This window comes from Marmota flaviventris, chromosome 14, assembly GCF_047511675.1.
Source record: "Marmota flaviventris isolate mMarFla1 chromosome 14, mMarFla1.hap1, whole genome shotgun sequence".
NCBI lineage: Eukaryota > Metazoa > Chordata > Mammalia > Rodentia > Sciuridae > Marmota > Marmota flaviventris.
The window spans coordinates 84,974,051-85,000,081 of record NC_092511.1 but is presented as its reverse complement, the minus strand read 5'-3'; the positions used below and the strand labels follow the sequence as shown (position 1 = coordinate 85,000,081).

Genomic DNA, 26,031 nt, shown 5'->3' with positions numbered 1-26,031 from the left:
CCAAACCCACCCTCAGCATCACCAGGGGCACACACGGCAGGATCCTGCCATGTGCAGAGGCAATGCCAGGACAGCCCTCAAGTCTGGGTAAGTGGCAGGTGCCGCAGTCTGGCTGGGCACAGCCATGCGCATTCCAACTTGGCTATGGCTCTCAGCAGGCAGGGGCGGCAGCAGCAGGGCTCTTGAGAGGCGTGCTCTGACACCAAAGGTCTGGGTGCCCGTGTGCACTACACTCAAGAGAGAGCCTTAGTCCCTGAGGTTGGGGACAAGGACCCAGGGCCCTTCTTAGTAACCCAACACACAGAAGAGTGCTCCTAGTTTCATCCACCCCCTGCACCACAGTCAAACCTGACCTTGAGATGGTGAAAGGACCTAAAAGCTAGTATCTGGAGCCACAGAAACTGCCGGAAGCGCTGTGCTGACAGGGCTGCGTGGGTGCCCTGGACTCCCGGAGGAGTGGCTGGCAGCAGCAGCAAGAGGGAGAACTAGGCCCCACGGGATCCGGCTGGCCCCTGACAAAGACCGCTACTGTGCTTCTCCTCTCACTGGGAAAAAAACCCACAATTTTCTGAGGAAAGATTTGCCAAAAAAGGTCCACGAAAAAGGAGCCAGGAAAGAAAAAGGGGGGGGGGGGCAGGTAAGGAGAGAGACTGATCCCCAGGAGCACGTTATTAACAGTCACTGAAAGACTCAACACCTGTGTGTGATGACAAGCACCGGTCAGCTCTGGAGAAGGAACAGGGGATATTTAAAGCAAGGCCCTGACCCAGGGGCGGAAGCCACCACTCAGGGCCACATCAGTCTGCTTCCCCTGCTGCTCCCCAACCTGCATCAGGCTCACCATCTCGTGTCCCCTGTGTGACCTGGAGGAAGGCCCTCTCATCCCTCCAATCGGTTAACATCTGTTTTAAACTCCTCAATCCTACCAGCTGCGTTGCACCTCTTCATTTGAACAAATTTCAGGATATGGCACCATGTATCTACCTGGTGTGCACTGACATTTATTTGGATATAAAATAATTATGATATAGATAATTATAGCCAACACCATTGTGTTTCCCTATAGCCAGGGACTATAAATATGGACTAAGTGTTTCATATACTTGCTTTCAATTAAACCTCATTACAGCTGGAGGGAATTGATATTGCTATTATCCCCATTTTAAAGAGGCAGCCACTGAAACCCCAAGAGAAGGTTACATGACTACAGGGCATCGAGTGAGAACTGGAAGCTTTGGGATCTCCCCAGGAAAAGGCAAATGAAACCATGGTGAGAAACTGCTGTTCACTTTTTAAACTGGTCTAAACAGAAAAATCATACCATATGCTGCCAAGAACACGGAGTCACTGAAACCCGTGCACAGCGAGGGTGAGAGGGTCAATGGCACAGGCATTCAAGGAAGCAGCCAGACCAACACCAGATGTACCAGCAAACCCTCTGCTAGGCAGTCCTATTTGAGATGTAGGTAGCCTCACGTCCACACACGCAGAAACATGTACGCAAATATTTAGAGCAGGTTTATTTATAGTTACCCAAACCTAGAAAAACCCAAAAGACCACCAACTAGAGGATGATAGACACATGGTGGCATGTCCATCAAATGCAGCAGTTACCATTTAGAATGAACAGGAACAAATCACTAACACAGGCAACAGCGCGGACGAGCCTCGGATGTATGATGGTCAAAGACGCCAGACTCACAGGTCGCGTGAATCCACCTACAGCATCTGGGAAAGGCCAAGGTGCTGGGGAAGAAAACTGAGGAGTGCTTCCCCGAGGCCGGGGCTGGGAGCTGACCACAGCGGGACACAAGAGAACCTTTGAGAGTAAAGGGAGTGTTCTTTGGATTGTGGTGATTGTCATGTGATCGGTACATTTGTCAAAACTCCAGGAACTGCAACCCCCAAATCATAAATTTTACTGCATGCAAGTCAAACCTAAATAAACCTAACATTTAAAAAAAAGTTCATACTGTAGTGACTTGGCCACATCAGTGTTTATGGCAGCTCAATTCACAGTAGCCAAGCTATGGAACCAACCTAGGTGCCCTTCAACAGATGAATGGATGAAGAAAATGTGGTATCTATACACACAACAGAGCATTACTCAGCCTAAAGAAGAATGAAACTATAGCATTTGCCAATAAATGGATGGAACTATCATGCTAAGTGAAATATGCTAGTCAGTCCCCCAAAACCAAAGGCCAAATATTCTCTCTGATATGCAGATGCTAACGCACAATAAGGGGAGGGGAGAGAAGAAGAAAAGTTCACTGGATTAGACAAAGAGGAATGAGGGGGAGGGAGAGGGGCTGGAAATAGGAAAGACAGCAGAATGAGTGGGACGTCACTTTCCTGTGTTCATATATGAACCCACGACCAGTGGAACTCCACACTATGTACAACCACAAGAATGGGAGGTCATACACCATGTATGTAGGATATGTCAAAATACATTCTCCTGTCCTATAAAACCAAAAAGAACAAGTAAAAAAAGATATCCCTGAAGATAGGCCCAGGCATTGGTCAGTCTCATTTGTTCAAAAGTAGCTGAAGGATTTATTACCAAGTCTGTCACTTGAGCTAAATGGTAAAGAAGAGTAAATGATGCTAAGCTTTATTATTTTTCTATTTCTCTTCTGCTCTTTGGCAAAAATAATTAATGGGGGGAAAAGTAACTGACAAGAGACAGCCAACAGATGAGTGCCCCGCAGGCACTGCCCGGGAAGCGGGACGCACCTGAGCATGCTCCGCGACCTTTGGGTGAGAGACCTCAGTTTCACCAGGAGTTGAGGCTGCCTCCGCATGGTCATCATCTGCTGGAAAACACTGCCTTGCGCTGTCAAAACAGAAACAGACCCACAGCTGTCAGCGCTCAGAATGGGCGTTTGGTAAGACTATTAAGTGAGAGGTCAGCACAACTGGTGGTTACAGCAGGCAGGAAGCGCCCACACCCCTCCGGCTGTCAGAAGGGACCGGGCGGTGACAGCAACCTGGGGCCTCCCTACAGCACCCCCTGGCCACTAGGGCAGATAGCCGCAGCAGCACGCAGGGAAAGGGGGAAGGGCACATGCGGCCCCAGGAAGAAGCACCTGCACCCCAAACCCCAACTCCTTCCTGTTCCCAGGAGGAGAGAGCCTGGCACCGGGCAGCAGCCAGGGTTGGTGTCCTGGACCACACAAGGACGGGAGGGCTGAGGCATGCGAGGGGGCTCCAGCCGTCAGTCCGCAGCTCCCCGAGGGAGGGCCCATCTGTGCTGCCCTCCACTCCCTTCCCTAGTGTCCCCTGGCCAACGGACATACTGACGGGTGCTCCATCTTCCTGGAGGGTGGCTGGAGGGTGAGGTGGCATGCATGTCACGATTTCAATGCCTACACGCCCTGACCCTGAAATGGGCCATCTCTGAGGCAGCCGGCTTCACTCACTCTGTACCTGCCACAGCATCAGCTCAGGGTTCAGCGACAGAACTAATGCAGGGCCCCATTTCTCATGCTTTTCAACATTATAGTCTTACATGTGCTACCAAAATAACAATCACTTAGATAAAAGTGACTAAGATCACATCACCAAATGGCACAGCTTAAAACATGTGAATCCAAGTAGAAACTGTCATGCTTACTGGAATATGGCTGCCTTCTCTGAAGCCTCTGCCATTTGTTTCATCTTTAAGGAAGAGGAGGTGCCACGGTTTGGATCTGAGGTGTTCCCCAAAGGCCCACAAATTAAAGGCCTGGTCACCAGTCTGTGGCACTGAGGGAGAAGGTGTGGGAGCTTTAAGAGATGGGGCCTTATGGGAGGAGGCTAGGACACTGGTCAGTTGAAGATACTGGACCCCAACCCTTCCTCTGAGTCCTGGCAACCATGAGATGAACAGGCCTCCTCTGCCATGTGCTCCCACCATGATGTCACAGGCTCAAAGAAACGGCCAAGCAATCATGGATGGAAACCCGTGAAGCAAAATAAACCTCTTTCTTCTGAAGTTGATTATCTCAGGTACGTTGTCACAGTGACGGAAAGCTGACTGACAGAAGGCAGCGCACCACTGCAGTACCTCTTCTGGACACTGAAGGGTCCACTTCAACACCTTTTTCATAAGGAGTGCCACCATTCAAGAAGAGCTCGTAAGTTCTGTGAAAGAATAACATACTATGATGGCTGTGCACGGCGGGCATTCTGTAGACACCAGAACCAGAAGTGAAACATTTTTAGCACAAATATATTCATTCTATTTGTGTCTCATTGATGAATGAGAATGACAATGTCGACCCTTCCATGGGGTGTCATCTCAGCAAAGAGACTCTGTCCCAAGCATCAACACAGGAAATATATGAAAATGAGAAAGATTACTTTTTGTTATTAAGATGGGCCTGGGGCTGTAGCTCAGTGGTAGAGCACTTGCCTTGCACACGTGAGGCACTGGGTTCGGTCCTCAGCACCACATAAAAATAAACAAATAAAAATAAAGATGTTTTGACTTGAATGACTTGTTAATAGCAAGTAATTACCTTTTTTAAATGTATTGAATCAATATTTGAAATTAAGCCATTATGAATTTATATGATTTTTAAAGTAAAACAGTAACACAGATCGTTGTAAAATGTTGGAATGGAGGCTGAGGTTGTGGCTTGGAGGTAGAGCGCTTGCCTAGCATGCGTGAGGCACTGGGTTCGATCCTCAGCTCCACGTAAAATAAAAAATAAAGATATTGCGTCTACTTATAACTAAAAAATAAATATTTAAGAAAAATGTTGGAATGGCATAGACACGACACGTAAAAAATGAAAAATTCCTCTGTCCTTTCCCCTAGTTCAGTAAGTCTCCTGCCCTGTCACCCACCCTGTGACTCCCTGTGCCTCATAATACACATCAGAATGCTTCCCTGCCGACCGAGCTCCACCTCCTAGGAAATAACTGGGACCTCACTTTGCCAAGATAGAATTTTGGATGTTTCCTTATTTTTTTCTTCTAAGTATAAATGAAAACCCTGAACATATTTTTTAAAAGAATCATAAGAAACTTGGGTTTCTGTATTCACTCCTGATAATGGGGCGCCCCTCCTGCTCTGGCTAGGATGAGGCTAGAAACTAGGGTTCAGAACTTTCACGTCTGCCCAGTGGTAAGGAGGCTGTGCAGGGCATGTTATCCAAGTTAATCCTCACCAGGAGCTTGTGGGGTAGGAATTATTTCCCCAGATTAAAGGTGGGGGGAATTTGGATACTATGGTGCATACCTCCTATTATACAGGCAGTGTGGGACCCAGCACCCTGAGTTTCCGTAATGACAAATTTAGGATCTTGATCACCATCCTCCCTACTTCTTGTCCATCTGTAGCCCTCTGTGAATGTCCTGTTTATATCCTAGACTTAGATCTTTATTTTCCCCATTTAAAAATTCATATGAGCTGGGTGAGGAGGCACATGCCTATGATCCCAGTGACTTGGGAAGCTGAGGCAGATGGATCACAAGTTCAAAGCCAGCCTCAGCAACTTAGTGAGGTCCTAAGCAACTCAGCGAGACTCTGTCTCAAAATAAAAAATAAAAAGGGCTGGAGATGTGGCTCAGTGGTTAAGCACCCCTGGGTTCAATCACTGGAACCAATAAATAAATAAATAAAAATTCAGATGATCTTTTACTTATTAATTTTCAAGGGCTCTTTTTACATTAGGGCTAACAACATTCCAACTTTGTGGTATGTATTATATTTGCTTCTAGCTTGCACTGTGCTTTTAAAGTTTAAATTTGCTTACAGGAGGGCTGGGGCTGAGGTAGAGCACTTGCCTAGCAAGTGCGGGGCCCTGGGTTCAGTCCTCAGTACCACATAAAAATAAATAAATAAAGGTATCGTGTCCAACTACAACTAAAAAATAAATATTAAAAAAATTGCTATAATTTCAATGTCCTACACAGATTCACAGAGGAACTGGGGATCCTGGACTTAGCTTTCGCACTGTTTTCAGCATGGTGGAATGTGCCAGTACTTCAGGGAACAGTCCCAGCAGACAGACAGTGCAAGCATATTCTAGAACACGTCCTATGTGTCCTTCTCCCTCTCTGGGTGAGAGTGTGTGTGTTGCTTTCATACACTACTTTATACAACACTAAAATCAACATTAAAAGCCCTCGCCCCAAAAGCTGTTGACATGCCAACAGAACAAACCTGAGTTCCTTGATCCTAAAAAAAGAACTTCTACAAAATCACACAACTGCTAGGAATACACAGCGCACTTACTTTGCTGGTATCGGAACGCCACTGGCATCGAAGAGCCTGAGAAACACCCAGCCGCAACTTAACTCTCCTCTCTCACCTGTTGACTAGGAAATAAAACAAGTCTGAGAAACAACATCTGAATGAGTCAAATTATAAGCACATGCAAGCCCCTGAAAGGAACAAGGCCAGTACCCCCCCTTAAGGCTAAGCAGTTCTGCCCCAGAAAATAAAATGAAACACCGTAGAGCAGAGGTGGCACTTTAAGTGATGCTCACACTTTGTCAAAATTTCCCTTGAAAATCCCTGAAACTGATGACGTGCCAACAGTTGGCTATGGTGCCTCAGGAGCTGAGCACTTGCTGTGGCATCACCCAGAGGCACATGGGTGCTCCTGGATCAGCAAGCTCTGTCTCCCTGCAGTGGACTGTGGGGATTCAGCATGCAAAGGCCTTGACACCTGGAAGTCTGCCCCACTGTCCACTGCCAGAGGCCACTGGGCCTGGCTCTGGGCTGCTCCTCTCCTCGCTCTGACTCATCTGCGACTCGCCTGGGTGTACTTGTCCTAAAGAAACGCGGGATGATGCAGTACACAGGGTACCTGTGGTGGCTCTGGGCTCCGAGGGGCCGGGTTCCTATACTGCATTCAGATGCTGCTAGGGGGTGGGAGATGGGGGGCTGCTAGCATGGCCACGCCTCGGCTCCAGCAGTTCAGGACACCATGCTTCTGGTGTTCCCTGCACAGAACCGCCACTTGGCCAGGTCTCTCAATAAGAATTGCTGACTGCAGGGCCAGATGCACCGGGTCCCAGGGTTGGAGTGCCATTGTGCTTCTGATCACTTTCTGAAAACCCCTTCTGTTGTGAATTTCCGTTCTTTTTTTTTTTTTTTTTTTTGAGAGAGAGAGAGAATTTTTAATATTTATTTTTTAGTTTTCGGTGGACACAACATCTTTGTTTGTATGTGGTGCTGAGGATCGAACCCGGGCCGCACGCATGCCAAGCGAGCGCGCTACCGCTTGAGCCACATCCCCAGCCCTGAATTTCCGTTCTTTAGGAGCTCTGGTGTTCACTGGTGCTACACATGTAAGCAGATCCTGTTCATCTTAAATGCCACTGAGAAAGCAGCACTGCAAAGGATCGTGAGCACTGCCAGCTCGCTCCGCCAGAGATGAAAATCCCACCCGGGAAACCCTCTAGGACTTCACTCACAGACACACGCACTCCAGCACTCCTTTTTTTTTTTTGTATTGGGAACTGATCCCAGGGGTGCTTCACCACTGAGCCACATCCCCATCCCTTTTAATTTTTTATTTAGAGACAGGGTCTCACTAAGTTGCTTAGGTCCTCTCAAAGTTGCTGAGGCTGGCTTTGAACTTGCCATCTTCCTGCTCAGCCTCCTGAGTCGCTGAAATCACAGGCCTGCACCACGGCACCCGGCCTGCCAATTCCCTTTTAACTGGCATATTATAAAGTGACATTTATCTTGCGTTTGACATACATTGCGAATGTAAGAAATTCCAAGTTCAAATAATATTCCCAGGTCTGGAGATGAAGAATTGGACCTGATAAAACAGTCGCCATGGAGCAAGCATGGCAAGATGCCAGTGACCTGGAACGATAAAGAAATGTGGGGTTACTGACCACAGTGCACAGTGGGAAGGGGCGGTCTGCCCCGTCCAAGGCACAAGGCTTGTGCCTCTGTATTACCACAAAGGTCTCTTAAGGAAAGTTAAGAGCAGACGGACTGACCCATCCACACCACTGACTTGGTAAACACACTCAGCTCCCTTATTGAGGGAAACATCTTTCTCTTCACTTACTTTTCTCCGAGCAGGGCTAACATACAACATGTGCGGCAAACCGCCCCCGAGGTGCTCGAGGCCCACTTGGCATATGTTATAAGGTTTTTATGCCAATCACTGTTCATTTTAAACAGAATTGAGTGGCTGGGCACGCACGTCTGCTGGGCTTTCCTGATGCCTGCCTGGAACAGGCCCCCTCCCCTTGGGCTCCTCCCACCCCTCTCCCTACACAGCACATCCTCCCTTTCTTGCCTATAAAACCCTACTCAGTCTTTGAGGTCTAGTTTTCTTTTACAAAACCTCCTGAGGCTCAAGGGCTAGAATTAACTTCCCCCTCCTCTGTGCTTCCCAAAGCGCTTGGAGCCCCGTATCCTCACAGCCTGCCTGAGCCGGAGTAATCCATAGCGCCCGCCCCACAGGGCGACTCTAAGGATTGAATAAAGCAGGGACCCAAGGGCCTGTGCGTGGCTAGAGCATCCTAAGTAGAGAGCATTCTTATTATTTGCAGCTGTGTTTCTTCCCCACTGACATACAAGTAAACCCTCATGCACCTAGGAAGAATGTGGGCACGTAACAGATGCCTCAGTTCATTCAGGAAGGTGACAAGCACTTAGTTATTCCTCCCAAAGCTCACCTTTATATCCTGAGAAAGCATGACACACAGCTGTGTGTCACAGAACTGTGAAATGACAGACCCAAATATATGTGGTGTGTCTCCCTGGAGGCAGGGAGGTCAGGAAATCAGGAGGCCACACTCACTTTCAGGCATTGTGCTAGTCAAGCAAGGATGCCTGCAGCACCCAGCGAGCGGCGGGCCTCACTCACAGCCAGTGCCCTCTCGCTGAACCCCCATTTGTGTTAAGATCTTTATTAGGAGAAGGGTAATTAGGGTGCAGTAACAAAGGGAGTTAGTTGTGGGAGGGAAGTAAACACTCAAGTAATGAAACCTGGGGGTGGAAGTAGGTGAACTACAGACAATTCGTATTATAAAAAGAACAGAGAGACATCTTGGATTCACTAGCATCCATCCCTGCGAGCCTGACTCAGTGGTATAAACCTTAACCTCATCCCAGTTCTGACAGTCCGGAGTGTACTGGTTCCCTAGGCGTCACCTTTCATTTCATCAGAGGAAAACACAACTGTCATTAGTGCAGTTGTAAGATTCCATTTCTGAGAAACACCTCACTTCCTAAATTTTATCTTCTTGTCTGCATTTTTCATCAAATGGGCATTTCCTAAAATTGAAATCCAATGAATAGGATGATTCATTGGAATTATAACCCTGGTGAGTCAGAAACACAAATAATTTTAATCAAAGTCCTCCTAGAACAGTAAAGAATCTAAGGGTTCACATGTGGCTCCATGTGTTCTGTGCTAAATGTGACGCTTCGACAGCCTCGCCTTAGGTCTTAACTACTGATCGCCCAGGAGGAAAGAAGGGTGTTTCCCGTTCTGCTACTCAGCAGATTTCTTACCTGGGGAGAAAAGGTCCAGGTTTTGGGCTTTTTGGGTTGCCACGTGGCCCTCACAGTGTGAATGTTGCTCAGGACCTGAAAGATTTTCCGATTTCAGATCAGGCTGTAGGAATTCTTTGAAACATCACCCTTCTGAGTCCCAGATAATTACCAGTGGCTATATTGGGCAGGGCAGAGGGAGAGGAGGGGCTTCCATTTTTTATTTCATGCAGTTCTGTAAGGTCTGGTTTCTTTCTACGTCCAATATAGTATGCATCTAACTTTTCAAACAGTGAAAACAAGGGTCCCAAAACTTATTAATAAAACAATGAAGGAACTGATAAAATAGATTCAGATTTGTGCCCTTGTGATAGTAATAAACCACATCAAGTGAATACTCAATATCTGAGATATGCTTACTAGAAGAGGAAGTGACACTTCTGGTAGAAACTCAGAAGCCTATAGGATTAAAATAGAAGATCTAACCCTTGTGTCATCAGAGTCCCAGAGGAGAGGAGTTTAAAAGGTACTGTAGGAAATAATGGCTGAAAAATCCCCAATTTCAGCCAAAGACAGAAACCTACAGATTTAAGAAGCTGAGCGAATTCCAAACAGGGAAGATCCAAAAGGGTTTGTGCCAGGTACACCACACTTCTAAAGTAAACAGGAAAAAAAAATACACTGAAGGTAGCAAGAGAGAAAAACAGCCAGGTTAAGCCAAGGGAATGACTCAGATGGCAGTGGGTGTCTCGGCAGAAACCAGAGGCCAGGATGAGGTGGCACCACGTTGTTTAAGAGGTAGACGAAAAGAACTGTCAACCCAGAGTCCCACATCTAATGGAAAGGTCCTTTAGGAAGGAGGGGAGACAGATACTCAGATAAAGCTAGTTTAAGAGAATCTGTCACCCTGAAAGGATGGTTAAAGGACACTCTCTGTACAGAAGGGACAAGCTAAAGAAGGCATCTTGGAACATCGGGAAGGAGATCAATGGGAACAGTAAAGATCTGACTAAATACTACTAATTTTCTCAGTTGATGGTTGAAGCAAAAATTGTAAGACTGGGTGATGTGGTTTCAGTGTATGTACAGGAAATGTGCAAGCCAGTTATGAGTGAATGAGGACAAAGAGAATTATAGAGAGGGACAGTCTCTGCCTCTCTCTCCAACCGGAACGCTGCCTGTGGTCACTGTGATTAGCTGGGTGTGTAAAATGACACCTACAGCAAGCACACAGGAAGCCCCCCAGAGAGACCACGCAACACCACGGATAATTCAGAATGGAGTTCTAAGAAACGTCCAAGCTACACGCAAGAAGGAGGAAAGAGAACAGAGGACAACAGGGAGAGAGAACAAAGCCAGGCTCCCTCCCAGCCCTAGAAAATAAAACAAAAAAGAAAAGCAGGCAGCAGACCCAGAGGCTTGAGGCTCCCCCCGACGCTGCAGGTGCGGGTGCACCTGCCCTGGGAGGACGGTGGGTGCTGGGAGGGCGTCCTGGAGTGGCGCTGCCCAGGCTCGACAACAGAGCTTTTCATTTGTAATAGGCTAGATTTGTTAAAGAAGCCTTCAAAAAGCAAATAATGCATTTTTCTAACTATTAAATGTGATGAAAACTTCTCGATTTCAAACTCTGATAAAAATTAATTTCATAAATGAACTTCTAGGATCTGGATATAAAATGAATCCCATATTTTCACCTTATTAAAGTGAAATTCTAGTTTTTGTTTTCTGTTCTCATGCGAGAACAGGAGAGTACAGCAGGTTCTCTCTTCTTGGTCACTGCTGACACCTCCTGGCGCATTTGCGGTGGTGCTTCTGTGCACAGTAGCCCTGTGGTCACCCTTACTCCAAGTTCAGATGGAAGAAAACCACCAGGGCAGCGCCACACCCAGTCCTCCCCCAGGCCTCCCTACCTGTGTGCGTGTGACCATGGTCTATCCAGGGGTGGATGTCCGAGACCTACTGCCCGCTCCACACCTGCTCTCTCTCCATCCTCCACAGTGAGCCCACTACCAATCCCGTTGATTCCCGCCTCCTGCATCTCCTCCCACCTGATCTCCACCCAAGCTGTAATCGTCATCATTCTTTTGGTTGCACTTATTATGCTCCATGTGTTGTTCTCCGTGCTTTACTTATATTAACCCAGTTTCCTCACATTGATCCCAGGAGGTACAAGAGGAGGAGCCTGAGAGCAAGGTCAAGGTCCCATGTTGTGCAAATGCCAGCGCCAGGGGCAATCCTAAGCAAGCTGGATCCAGATTTTGCTTCTTGAAGATGATGCCTGTTGTCCTCTGCCTGCCATGCTGTGCCACGGCCCTGCCCCCAGTGGTCCACTTGAGTCCCCTCTGGCTGCCCTCTAATCCATTCTTCGGAGAGGAGCCAGAGATCTTTCCAGAACATGAATCTCATCATGTCACCTCCTTCAGTGCCCTCTGCTGTTTTTAGGACAGACGTGCACTGCTTCTCACACTGCCTGCCTTCCAGACACTCCCCATCAGGATTCCACACTGGTGGCCACCCTGCTCCCCCTGGAGTCCCCTCCCCAGAGGGCCTCTGCCTGCACGTCCCACAGAGGCCTGGGGCTCCTCAGCTTAGGGGGTGAGGCCGTGAGGAGCTGTTCTGCAGCTCCCACCCACTCTGGGAACCCCTCTAACTAGGCTTTAGCTGACATCTACCAGACTGTCTATTTCACTTCCACTTTGTGTTTAGTACAAAATATTTTCTAACTTCCCTTTGACTTATTGATTATTTAGAAATCTGTTAATTTCCAAGCATTTGAAGACTTTGCCCACGGATCTTTCTGTTACTGATATCTAGCTTAATCTCATGTGCTCAAAGGCCATACGGTACATGGCTCTCAACTCTTTTAGACTTGTTGGGGTTTATTTTCTGACCCACATCCACCTGTGTAGACTGGTGGATATTCCACATGCACTTAGAACGTGCTTCTTACTGTTTAGAGGTGAAGTGCTGCTCAATACTGATTCTACCTAGTTTGTCAATAGGTTAATCAATTCCTAATATCCTTTCTCATCTTCTGTCTGCTTGTTCTATATTCCTGAGAACAGTAGTGAAGTTTCCAATTATAATGGTGGCTTTTCCCATTTCTTTTTTCAGTTCCATCAATTTTTAGGTCATGTGTTTTGAAGCTCTAACATGGGGTGACTGGGTATGTATCTACTTTGTTTGACTTTTTTTTTTTTTTTTAATGCACTGGGGGTTGAACCCAGGGCCTTGCAGATGCCAGGCAAGCGCTCAACAACAGAGCCACATTCCCAGCCTGACATTAATATCTTGAATAGTGAACCCACCTCCCTTTAACTTACCTTTTCTATTTAAGGTGGGCTTCTTGTATGGAGCATCTAAGTGGGTCTCTCACTGTAAATTCTGACTTACATTCCTCTAATAATGTAGAATATTATACATGTTAGGTATATTTTTATATGCCTATTGGTTTCTCATGTTTTCTTTTTTGAAGGGCCTGTTCAAGTTTTTGCTCATTTAAAAAACTGAGTTCTTTTTATTTCTTAGCATCCTTGACTTGTTCTTAATCTTAGACTAAAAAAAAAAAAAAAATTCTACATTTCACTGTCAATGATAGTAATTTAGGTTTTTTTTTGTTCTTTATAAATTTGAGGAAGTTCTCATCTGTTCCTAGTTTGTAGAGAATTTCTTAAAACTTGTGAATGGGCACTGGAATTTGTCAATGTTTTTTCTATGTTTATTGAGATGTTCACATGATTTTTTCTTGTCTACTAATATGATGAAATAACATCACAATTTCGCATATCCAATGCTGGCTGCCAGGTGTGTACATCTGAACATGGGGAGAAATTCCAGCTGGTCGTGACCTACTGTCCTTTCTATAAATTGCTAGATCCAACTTGAGAATGTTGTTTAGGATTTTAGTTTCTATATCCATGAAGGAAACTGGTCTTGTAATGTCATCGTTTGGTGTCATGTTTTTCCTAGATTTAGGAAATACGTTAGGGAATGTTTTCTCCTTTTCTATTCTTTGGAAGAGTTTGCATAAGATGGGTATTATTTCTTCCTTAAATGTTTGTGGGAAGTCACTAGAGTGAAGCCATAAGGACTTGGAGTTTTCATTGTAGGAAATTTTTAATTGAAGTTGTAATTTCTTTAAAAGAGAAACTCAAATTTTCTATTTCTTCTTATGTCAGTTTCAGTAAATTATGGTTTTTTATAAAATTATCTATTTCATCAATGTTGTCAGATTTACTGGCATATAATTCCTTATAATATCCCTTACTGTCCTCAGTGTCTGCAGGATCAGTAATGATGTTTCTATTTCAATGGGAGATATTGATAATTTGTTTTCTTCTTCTTCTTCTTCTTTTTTTTTTTTTTGTACCAGGGATTGAACTCAACCACTGAGCTACATCCCCAGCCCTATTTTTTTTTTTTTAATTTAGAGACAGGGTCTCACTGTGTTGCTTAGCACCTCACTGTTGCTGAGGCTGGCTTTGAACCTGTGATTCTCCTATCTCAGCCTCCAGAGTTGCTGGGATTACAGGTGTGCATGTGCCACCTCGCCCAGCTTTCTTTCACTATTTTTAAAGTATCTTGGTCAGTCTTTCTGGGCATCTTTCAATTTTATTAATCTCTTCAAAGAATCAACCTTCATCTCCATTGATTTTCTCTTCTGTCCATCTGTTTTCTATTTCATTAATTTCTACTCTTTGTTATTTCCTCTTTTCTACATTCTTAGGTTTAACTCACTCTTCAATTTCTAGTCTCTTAAGTTCCCAGCTTAGATCACTGATTTTAAACCTTCCCTCTTTCTAGTATATGCAATTAAAGCTACGAATTTCTACCTAAGCACAACTTAAGCTACATCTCATGAAAGATATATTATTTTTTTAGAAGTCATTCAGACTATCATTTGGTATTAGGTAAAAAATGTTTTTTTAGGAATCAGGGAAGAGCTGAGCAGAAAAGGATTCCAGGAGATATCACGGGAGATGGCGATGCTCCATATCTTGACTGGGGAGCTGGATATACATTGCATTTTCAAAAATGCAATGCTCTATACTTAGACCTGAACTGTACACAACACTAGAAGAAGGTACTAGTCCCTCTCATAAGTGAAGAAATCTAAGGCCCAGATGGGTTAACTGTGTGTGTACCAACATCACACATGTAGCAACTGAAGAGCCAGGGTTAACCCACTGCAGTACCACATACTCACACACAGTGCACTCCACATTTAATGTGTGGTACCACACAAGGGCTTCTCCGTCATCCTGTGTGAGATGGTTCAACTAGTGAGCTTACCTTACTGCCATCAAACAGACAGAGGCGAACATGTCTGCTGAGCACCTGGATGCTCGTTCCTGGGAGAGGAATCATCTTACAGCTCCACAGGGTGAGGATTAAGGAAACACGACTTGGCCTTGACTTAATCTGAAAGAAAAACACAAAAACCTATTAATAGTAGTACAAATCCATTTCCAAAGCATCATTTGTAAAATACAGCTTAAGAAGATATACATAGAATACAAAAAGGAACTTTTACATGGATATACATACACAGAGTTTCAATAGTCTGTTCAAAACCAAACCCAGTTATTTCAGGTAAATTTTGCATAAAGTTATATTTGAAATATCTGCATTTTTTTCTTAACCACTTAAAAACTTCAATGAAAGACTACTAGTACTAGCAGGTAAAATATATGACCTGACCCTCGAACCACTGTATTCCAGTCTCCAGGTCCATTCCCATACGATGTGTGGAATTGTAGACAGTTACCCTAGCATGACAACCAAGACACCTGGCATTAATGTCACCCAGCTGTAAGGGGGAAATATTAGGGTCTATAAACAAGTCGGGATGGCGCCTGGCATTTTGCCAGAGGGAGTGGTTTGTGAAGTAACGCCAGCGAGCCATTAAGTGTGGAGATTCCTTATTGGTTGACTGCTGTATCTAGTTTATGTTAATTAAGATAAGCTGTGTGGAATGTATATATACCCCTCCTGTCCTACAGCAGCCGGACTGCGGCACCCAGCTACCTCCTCTTTGGCTTCTTAGATGCTTTGACATAGAATGTAATGTTTGGTCTGATTGTTCAAATCTATTTCACAGATAAAGGTCAGATTGTGAATAAATAAACTGGCATTCTGTATTTTTATTTTTTAAAGAACAGCTTCAATTAGCTAAACTTTACATTCTGCTTTATGATCACAAGCCTTTTCATTTAAATAATTTATATTGTTGCAAAAGATAAGATAATATCAATAATCTGTCACCTTTTTATTTAAGTAATGAGAGCTGGGTTTTTAGTTCCTGGGCACAAGTTCATGGCATTAACTGTGATCTGCTCAAGCACTGGTGCACCAAGCAGCCCCTCTCTGCCCACTTGCAATACAGCACCTCCTACTAAGGCACCAGTTGATGCTCAGGGTGAGAGGAATAAGGGCACCAAGTTCTGCACCCCCCTTCCTACCACCCCGGCCACCACTGAGGGGTAAAGTCAAGGTAAACGGGAAGGGAGTGACATACTCTAATGCAGTTTATATCTGTTACAGGCAGATATAAAGTAGAATTAAAGATCAAGAGCATATTCTACTTCAAATACTGGGATAGCAAAAATCTTTTATTCTTGGTGGTACCCAAAAAGTGTGATCATGAAGTTCTGCCGACTTTTTCATTCCCACTCAACTATGATCATGTCACTCCTACTCCTCCTGACGGAGCTGGCAGCTTCCCACTGCGAGAGATCTGAGATGAGCAGCTTGCAGAGAGCAAAGTCTGCTCAGCTCTTCTTCTCAGAGGTCTCAGTCCATGGTCGCTTGGCTCCACTGTTTTGGGGCCAGTGGCGAGGCAGGGAATCAGAGCGGGGAGCACATGGTGGCGTGATGTGTCACCTTGCAGCAGCCAGGAAGCAGATGGGAGAGAGGCAGGGGCTGGGGTCCCACGATCCCTTCATGGGTGTGGCCCAGCCATGTAACTTCCCCTCACTAGGCCTCAGCTCCAGGTCCTACCGCCTCCCAATAGCCCCAGGCTGGCAGCAAGCCGTGGGGCACCTATCCAAAGCACAGTGCTGGCCAACACTGACTACGTTCTCATACTCTGCCAGGCACTGCCAAAGCCTTCATAAATTCTCACAACCGCTCGATGTTAGAAGGACTGTCATCCCTGTTCCCAGATGAAGACACTGAGGTAAAGCATGATGAACAGGGAGACTAAGTATTACGTCCTTTGTGGCGATGGGAGGAGGGCGCAACCGCTAAGAGAAACCAGAGTCAGGGGACCAAGTCTAGGTGCTGCCTTGGCTATGTGAACACCACCACTTTAAAGCCACATGTCACTCATATGCTGGCCCCAGGACAACGGCAGCCAGGCTGCAGCTTCTCTGCTGTCGCTGTACTCACGGTGCCTGTCTTCGCGTCCCACATCAGATCTCTGAAGGCCAGCTGAGACGTCGTGAGCTCAGGTTGCAGAAAGTAACTTGCTCGAAACTGATTCCCTGAAAAAACAGCTTTCCTTTATTTTCTTATGAAAAGAAGAATGAAATTCAAAACCAAGTCTAAGACATTATGCTACAAATTTAGGAAACAGATATTTCCAAAATGCTAAGGGGCTTACTAGCAACTTGCTTTCCAAGACAGATGAACCAAGACAGAATTATGTTCAAAATTTTAAGATTAAAAACTGATAAAAGACTACTTTAAGATAGTTTTAAGGAAGATCTTAAAGAGTTTAGACCAACAACATGCTTCACAATGAAAATGATTTATTCAAATATTTCTATAAAATGCACAAATCTGTAACATTTTTATATATTTTAGAAAAAATACATAACCATTAGTTTTGCTTCTTTTTTAAATTTTTTTAGTTGCTGATGTAACTTTATTTTTATTTATTTATATGTGGTACTGAGGATCGAACCCGGTACCACACATATTAGGCAAGTGCTCTGCCATTGAGCCCCAGCCCCAGCCCCAGCCCTGCTTCTTTCTTCACATATATGTTTTTAGTTATAGAGGCACAGAATACCTTTATTTTATTTATTTACTCTTCTGTGGTGCTGAGGATCGGACCCAGTGCCTCACATGTGCTAGGCAAGCGCTCTACACTGAGCCCGGCCCCAGAACCTAGTTCTTAACACAAAAGTGCAGGAATCCATCCACAAAATGCACGGGGACCTTTTCAGCACTGAAGCCAGCGAGGGGGTAGGTCTCATATTTGGGAACTTATAGTGGCACTTCTGCTATCAAGACCACCCAATGCAAATGAACTCCCCCTCCACTCTGCCAAAAGGTCCTGGGCAGGACCGGAGATGGGTATGACCTGTCAGGAACGGAGCAGCCTAACTGCCCCCACCTCTATCCTGCTTTGGTGAAGAATTTTCTACTAAAAGTCTTTGATGTGTTCCAATATAAATAAAGCAAGCGCAGGCTCCATTCTTTGTTAGGAACTAGACCCATCTGGTCAGCTTTGCCCATCGATGCCCCTGCTCTGAAACTGCTTTCCTGTGTTCTGAGGTCATCTCGTGGTACTTTTTTTAGCTGTTACTTCCCAGCCAGCCCATCCCTCCGGAGGGAAGCAATTCCCTTGCCCACGCGGGATATGGGAGATACATAAGCGTTTTTATACTCCTCTTCCATAGTTTATCATGAAGAACATTTATTATAAAATCACTTATTTGTTTAAGAAATAATTTGAGTCCCTGCCCTGTGCCATGGGCTGTGCTAGGAGCTGGAAATGGAGCCGAGAGTCCTTGTTGACCTACAGCTGAGTGAGGGAAACAGAGAAGTAGGCACATGAGACTAGTGTGTGTGCTCACGGGGGTGGGAGGGAAGCTGCACTGCCAGAGCGGGCATCGCTGCCAAGGTAGAAGGGACCCTGAGACTACAGGATGGGAAGGGGCAGCTATTTGGGGAGGTCCAGGAAGAACCTTCCCAGCAGAAGTAACCTTGAAGCAGCCCTTCCACCCACAGTTAATGGCTCAGGCACACAGGAGCCAGCCTGCCCCTCATGACTCCCCTTCAAAATGAGCTTCTAGACAAAAGTTGCCAAGTACCGGGAAATCCAGGGATGAACAGGAATCAGAAAGCCCACTGGAGATGCTCTAGGAGAGTCCTTGCTGTGAAGAGGGGCAGAGGAAGTGAGGCTTCCTCACTGGGACGAGATGGGCTGGTGGCACTGTGCTGGGACAGGATGGGCTGGTGGCACTGTGGTGCGCTGCTCACAGTGGTGGCAGGGGAAGGCAGGGCAGGCAGGCTAGAGAGCAGGAAAGGGCTGGCGATTAAAAAGACAAGGGCAGGGCTGGAGCCCACAACACAGGTAAACAGATGGGCCTCTCATAGAACTGGGGTCCTTGCTCATGGTCATAAGAGGGACAAGGAAAGGATGTGCTCCAAAGAGAAGTGAAACTCCGCATCTTCCTCAACTTGTTTTAGCTACCAGAGAAAAATTAGCCTCCAAGCATGGCTGCAGAGGCTGAGCACCACCATACCTTCCTCCAGCAGCTGGGAGAGCGTGGAAGGCCTGAAGCCTGCGGGGATAGCCCCCATGCTGGTTAACACATCCACCGTGTTCATCTGCCGAGGAGAGGACAAACAAAAGTGGTCTGCTCGTTTCCATCCATGATTCCTCACCTCCCCACCGTGTCCCTTCAGCACCACAGCAAGCACAACCCAACGGGAAAACACCACGTGCACATGTCGGGAAAGTGCTGCAACGTGACCCAAATCCTGAGAGGACATGGCCATCACTGGATCTGCACTCTCACAAAGACTTGGGGCCCACACAGTGCCGGGCGCAGAGCTTTGTGTTTTTAGATCAGCTGCTTCAAGTACATTCTGTCTGTAATGCTCCTGCTCCAGCCCCACCCCATACTGCACTGCTACTCAGCAGATGATATCGCTACTGACGCCCGAGGAGCTGACAGGTGCTTTGTGTAAGTGCACCCCCACCCACCCGCACCTCGAGCATCTCCTTGGGAGTTAGAAGAGCAGTAAAAGGTCAGGAAGATGCTAACTGAACCGTTCATGGTGATTACTCATGGGGTGGAGAATTTTCATTTTGTCATGTCATTTTTTTAAAAATGACAGGATTACAGATAGTGTCTTACCTTTCTGGGTTTTTCAGACTTTTCAAATAATAACTAAAATCTAATGCCAGCCTTTGCCAAAATGATAAATAATCTGGATAGGATCAATGAGAAAGATTCCGAGCTCTGAAATCACACCATGAATGAGATGATCTACTCTTCTTGTACAGAAGCCCTAATGAGAAATGCTGATTGCAGCTCAAGCTTCCTAAGGCAGAAAGAGAAGCCTTCTGCCCTGCACCTTCCACAACTGAGCCTGGGTAGATCTAGACAGTCTCAAAGAGTCTCCATCCTGGTTTGAATCTGAACTCAACCAGAACTATAGATAATAAAACACTAAGACATCCCAAATGTCTTATTTACTAAAAATATTATAAGACATCAAATATAAGGTATTATTAATAAGACAGCAGATACCAACCTCTGAGATAGCTTTTTGAACAGCACTGCAGTGGGTATCAGTTCTGCGGAGATGAAAGAGCAGGTAAATGCAGGCACAGCCTCTGCCCGTTACCACACGAATCAGAGAACAAGTACAAACGCTCAGTAGATTCTGAAGACCAAACAATCTCTAGGCGAGGCGAAGCTAGAACTAAATGCACTAAAAATAATTACAAAACTAAAGTAGCCATGACCTTTAAGTCAACAATAATATGAAAAGCTCTCTAGGTATAAGTTGACTCCATTTCAAGAAAATCTTACATTATTTTAATAGTAAAAATAAATAAAAAGTTGGCAGAAGCTGCTCGCTCTCCCGCGCTCTGTACCTCTGCTTAGCTTCGGCTTCACTCGCCGTCCCCCCGGCGTCCTCCTCACTGCCCTCTTCACTTGTCGCCTGCTCCTCTTCTTTATCACAGGGCTGGAAAAGTGTTGAAACAGGAAGTGCTTTCCAACTAACACAAAAATCAACCAATAAAAATGCTACGACTTTCAGGCACAGAGGGGAATTTAGTATGTGACAGGGAAAGAAAATTTCAACCCATGACTGATAACTTCACTATATGAAACAATGACAAAGACTATAAAGTAAACAGCAATTTCACCAAAATAAATCCCAGGTAGAATTTATTCAAATGAAAAAAAATTAAAAGAATTACCTTTGATAGGAGAAAATAAATGTGGGGTAAAGCCCTTTGCAGTTATGATACCAAAATTTAAAAAATAATAAATGGAAATGCTAGCAGATCTCACTAATAAAAAATACATGCAGCTGAAGGTCAATAAAGAAACCATTAACACCAAGTTCTAAGGGTTAATTTTATAAAAAGCTCTTATAAATCAAGAAAAAGATTTTTTAAAAAATCCATTTGAAAAATGGTCAAAGAAACTGAACTGGTTATCCACAAAGAAGAAATGCAGATGGTAGTAAATCATATGAAAGGATGCTCAGCCTCATTCGGAGTATCACAAGTGCAAATAAAAACTATGAGGCTGTTTTGTTGATCACATTGGCAAAGGCTAAGAAAGACTGGTATTGGCCAGCCTCGGCAGATGCATGGGGAAATAAGCCCTCTTAACATCAGAGGCCATAATTTTGCCAAGACAAAATTGGCAAAATAAATCAAAATATAAAGGTGTAAACCCTTTGAAGCACTGACAAGCATGTAGGAATTCACCCAAGAGGAACAACCAAGAGTCTACAAAGAGGTACATGCAGACTGATCCAAACAGTCTGCAGGTGGCCACCCTCCACCTCTTCCTCTCTAGCAGAACCCCTGACTCATCGGGCCTGCTGAGACTCCATCTGGCCAGCCAGCCTCCCTTGCAGCTAGGTGTGGCCTGGGGACTAAATATGCTGGTCGTCAAGATGTGGCTGAAGTTTTCTAACTTCCAGAAAACGTTTTACCTCCTTAGATAGCAGCTCATATTTCTTGATTCTTTCCTCTTTTCCCTTTTGCTGCTCAGAATCATTAAAGGATTTGGCCACTGACTTAACTAAAGAGGTAACCCAGGAAGAGCTGCCTCACCTGGAGCTATGGAGTTCCAGGTGGGGCCTGAACCAGCGCCAGAAAGCCATCTCCACACTCCTTCCACGCGTGGGAGAAGACGCTGCTACCTCAGGTGAGCTGCTTTGGGGAGATTTTTGGTAATTCATAGAAGCTAATTTTAGGTTCTTTGTGGCATAATTGATGGTGATTATAGGTTGCAAACACCCTGAATAAATGTCACCGCGAGCTGGAATGCTTGCTGCCTTCCAAAGGACGACCTAAACCTGTCCTGTGTGGTGCATAGCCCTTCGCCACCCGTGGCGATGTGCTGTCCACGTAAACACGGTTGAGATGTGCTGTCCACGTAAACACACACTGGATTTTGAACCTAATATAAAACAAGTAACTCAATGTCCAAATATAGATCATATGTTGAAATGATATTTTTGATATATTAGACAATATAAAATATTAAAAATAATTCCCCCTATTTGTTTACTTCTTAATGTGTGTAATAAAAATATATATTTGTGTCTTTTGCTGGCAAAGAATTCCTAAAACTCTTGGAATTTCCTGAATTCTTATTCTTAAGAAGTTTTCTTATTCCTAAGAAGTTCAATCATTCTAGTGTGCAGGCTAGTGAGGTGCATCTAGAGGACCCCCAGACAGCTTCAGGAAGGGATTAGAAGTTTGAACCTTCAGCTCTTCCTTCCAAACTTTGGGGAGGATGGAGGAGCTGGAGATTAAATTCATCACCAATGGTCAGTGATTTAGTTAATGAGATTAACCAAAATTCCATAGAAACCCCGGGAGGCTGGGGCTTGGGTATCTTCTAGGTGTGTGAACACACAAAGGCTTTGGGGAACAGCATGCTTAGGTCCTGCACGCCCCACCTCAACATCTTGCCCTGTGCGTCTTCTTCACTGGTGTTCCTGAGTTGCATCCTTTATAATAAACTAGTACATCCAAGTATAGTTGTCCCACAGTATCCTCAGGGGACTGGTCCCAGGAATCCCCATGGATACCAAACCTAAGGATGCTCTAGTCACTTATATAAAATGATACAGTATTTGCATATGACCTGTACACATCTTCCCACATACCTTAAATCATATACAAAATACCTATGATCTCTAACACAATGTAAATGCCATATAAATGATTATTATATTGTATAGTTTAGGAAATAATGACAAGAAAAAGACTTGTATATGCTCAATATAGATGCAACTGTTTTCAGATATTTTTGCTCTGTACCCTCAGATACAGAGGACAGACTGGAAAGTGTTCTCCCAAGTTCTGTGAGTCACCCTAGGGAATCATCAGACCCCTGCAGAAGGAGAGGAGACTTCTGAATTTTTAGCCAATCAGTCAGAAGTACAAGTGGCTGCTGGGACATGTGACTGGCATCTGAACAGGGGGCAGTCTGGTGGGAGTGTGCCCTTACTGTGTGGCACCTGTGCTAAATCCAGGAGTTCCGGCCAGAATCCAACTGAGTTGCTAAGGAGCTGATATGGAAAATGACACCCGTGGTGTCAGATAATAACCCCACCCTCGCTGTCAGGGTGGAAAAAAAAAAAAAAACTCAGTGTGGTCACTGGAAGATTTAAAATCCTATGTGTGGTGTGTCTCTTATTTCTATCAGACAGTGCTGATCCAGACAGGTGTCTACACCACGTGGCACGTGCTGTGACTCCCGACCCAACCATGCATGGACAGTATGCTCACCTCTTAGTAAGGGAGTAATGTATTTGTGGAAGTAAACACCAAGTGGATGGTGGCCATGTTTTATGATAATAAATGCCTCTTAGTTGTTATAAACATCACAGAGCAACAGAGCCACCTCCTTCTGAGAATGCTCCCGGGCTCACTTTCACCCGAGCTCTTCACAGGCCCCCAGGACCTCAATACACAATGTCTTCCCCACGCCCTGTCTCTGTAAAACTAAAGTAAATTTAAATTTCAAGTCATTCTCTAGTCAACCGATCCAAGAATATAGCTTAATGTTTAACTGAAAATGAGATCTATCTGAAGGAGAAAGCATAAACAACAAAGACTCACCTCCAGGTAGGTCCTGGGAATCAGACCTTCGTTTCCTTTGCTGTCCTTAGCTATCCACCAACCATCAGGCTTCTTCTCAATTACAAGAAGAATTTCCCCTTTCTTAAAGCAAAACAAAGTACAAATTTAAAAATAAAGCTCAATAGTCATGAGTAGCATTTCATTACTAATGCTTTAAAATATATACTGAAAAAAGGAAATATTTCCTTAATATTTATCCTAACTTTTATCAAATGCTTCCCTACTGCCATACCCCAATACCTTTGTGACTATAAATGAATCATTCCTTTGGGTTGCTCAACACACATTCAAATTCTACATGCAAATGGGGACCATTTCCACAAGCATTTATGAGGACCCGTACTTATTCTAGCAATTTGATTATTGCAGAAAATATTTTTGAATTTGTAAGTCTCTCTTTGGAAAATTTCTTCCAGGAGTATCATATAAATCCCTGAAGAAAAATGATTCTATTAAAGTTAAGCCCTATTTTGAAACAAAAATAGTTTACCCAATGTTCCTACCTACCTAATCCATGTTTTCAACAATACTTGTCCATTGAAAACAATACTTGTTCATGTACGAAATATAATCCATCCTTGAAAAACAGTAATTTCCACTACTGAAGACACGCAAAAGCAAAGACTTTCTTAGAATATACATTATTATTTAGTATTGGTGGCATTTTTCCAGGAAAAGTTAAAAAAAAAAAAACAACCTATGAATTAAAATGTATTAGCTGAGTGCAGTAGCACATGCCTGTAATTTCAGTGACTTGGGAGTCTGAGGCAGGAGGACTGCAAGTTTGGGGCCAGCCTCAGCAACTTGGTGAGGTTCTAAGCAACTTAGCAAGGGGCCCTGTCTCAAAGTAAAAATAAAAAAGGGGTGGGGACGTAGCTCAGTGGTAAAGCACTCCCAAGTTCAATCCCTGGTACCAAACCAAACAAAAAACAATAAATATATTAGTTGTATAATATTCTTGCATATTTTACTATTAGTGAGTGTCACACTTTGAAGTTAAACAAAAGATCAAGATTTATATATTCAATAAAAATTTCTTTGACTCATTTCACTAGCAGAAAACTGTCTCAAATCCTTTACAAACCACACCTGCATGGCTGAGGCTGTAGCTCAAGGGTAGATCACCTGCCCGGCTAGGCCATGTCTGATCCCTGCTCTGCATAAACAAACAAACAAGACCCCACAACTTCATTTTTCTATCCCACCTGCCACTTATCTATGCACAGGCCTAGAACAGACGTGCACCCCTTCAAGTCTAAGCCAACAGGAAGAAGTGTGATAGTGCTCCCCCTACCTCAGCTAGGACACTGCCTAACCCACCTGAATAACTTGGTACATATGACATTCAGAAACTAATTATAAAATTTTACCCCTTGTTAAGATTTATCAACACTAAAGCCACTTTAAAAATCTTTAGAACAGGTAACTTTAATAATAGACTCTCACATAACTACTGCTTGTAAATCATAATTCCTTATTTAAACAGATTGAGCCTTTAGAAACATTCCCCTTACACTAGGTCCCCATCTTCTCTACTTACCTTAAATGTAAGGTCCCCAACTTGCTGAGCAGTAAAATCTCCAAGAGCAATGTATTTTCTACTTGTTTGTTTAGGAGATTCATTTTCTTGTTCCTCTTCCTCTTCGTCTTCTGATTCTTCTTCCTCTCCACCACTTTCTTCCATTTCATCATCATCTTCATCTTCTTCATCTTCCTCAGAAGAATCCTCATCTTCCTCTTTGTCAGTAAGCACATCAGTTCTACAAAAAGCATTTGTATGAGGCGATCTCTTGAAAAAAACATGCGAGTACAAACCCAGTGGGAGCAGAACCTCTGTACCCTGAAGAACTGTTCCATTTTTGGAGCTGGCCAAAAAAAAAGCAATGAAAGGAAAGTACAACTAATGGTTCCCACAACCATGCTGAGCACTCGTGACCTGAAGGACTGAGGGTGGACAAGGAGCCGGTTGATATGAGCGAGGCCTGTGCGACAAGAGCACCCCACCCACGGCCTGGGTCCCCCGTTCGGGACACGCTGCTTGAGCGCTCTCACACAGTGCTTGAAACACAAGTTGGGGTTTTGATTCTGGCTCTCTCTCTTCCGTGGGTGACCTTCTAGTAAGCTCTCCCTTTCTCATAAGTAAAGTTGAGATAACAACAGAACCTGACTCCTAAGGCTGTCATGAGGATCAGGTGAGTGACAATCCGTAAAGTGTTTAGAACAATGTCTGCCTGCAGTCAGCTTCCCATCAGAGCCAGTTAGGATGAGGGCTGAGGCGGTGGCTCAGTGGTAGAGCTCTTGAATGTATACTGGAGTATCTGGATATACCTGGAGCCATTTATCTTCATCACTATTTTCTTTCTTTCCTCTTAATCGGTGTTGCTAAGAATTTATCAATTTGATTAATATTTACAGCAAAGTCAATGTTTGGCTTTGCTGATTGCACCTACTATTTATCTGTTGATGTCACTGTTTTCTGTTCCCA

The 26,031-nt window shown here is 44.6% G+C and overlaps 1 protein-coding gene across 1 annotated transcript in view; it reads right to left on the bottom strand.

The window, feature by feature from the left end:
• Positions 1-26,031, bottom strand: part of Nphp1 (nephrocystin 1) — a 54,042-nt gene that overhangs the window by 11,299 nt on the left and 16,712 nt on the right. Inside the window, exons 5-16 of the mRNA XM_071601830.1 lie at positions 25,087-25,306; positions 23,526-23,627; positions 20,304-20,395; positions 19,958-20,000; positions 18,940-19,024; positions 16,853-16,947; positions 14,756-14,884; positions 9,485-9,559; positions 7,706-7,816; positions 6,230-6,312; positions 4,052-4,128; positions 2,740-2,839 (exon numbers count right to left, since the gene is read on the bottom strand). Of these exons, the coding sequence (XP_071457931.1) occupies positions 2,740-2,839; positions 4,052-4,128; positions 6,230-6,312; positions 7,706-7,816; positions 9,485-9,559; positions 14,756-14,884; positions 16,853-16,947; positions 18,940-19,024; positions 19,958-20,000; positions 20,304-20,395; positions 23,526-23,627; positions 25,087-25,306 (1,212 nt within the window). The remainder of the gene's footprint in view (positions 1-2,739; positions 2,840-4,051; positions 4,129-6,229; positions 6,313-7,705; positions 7,817-9,484; positions 9,560-14,755; positions 14,885-16,852; positions 16,948-18,939; positions 19,025-19,957; positions 20,001-20,303; positions 20,396-23,525; positions 23,628-25,086; positions 25,307-26,031) is intronic.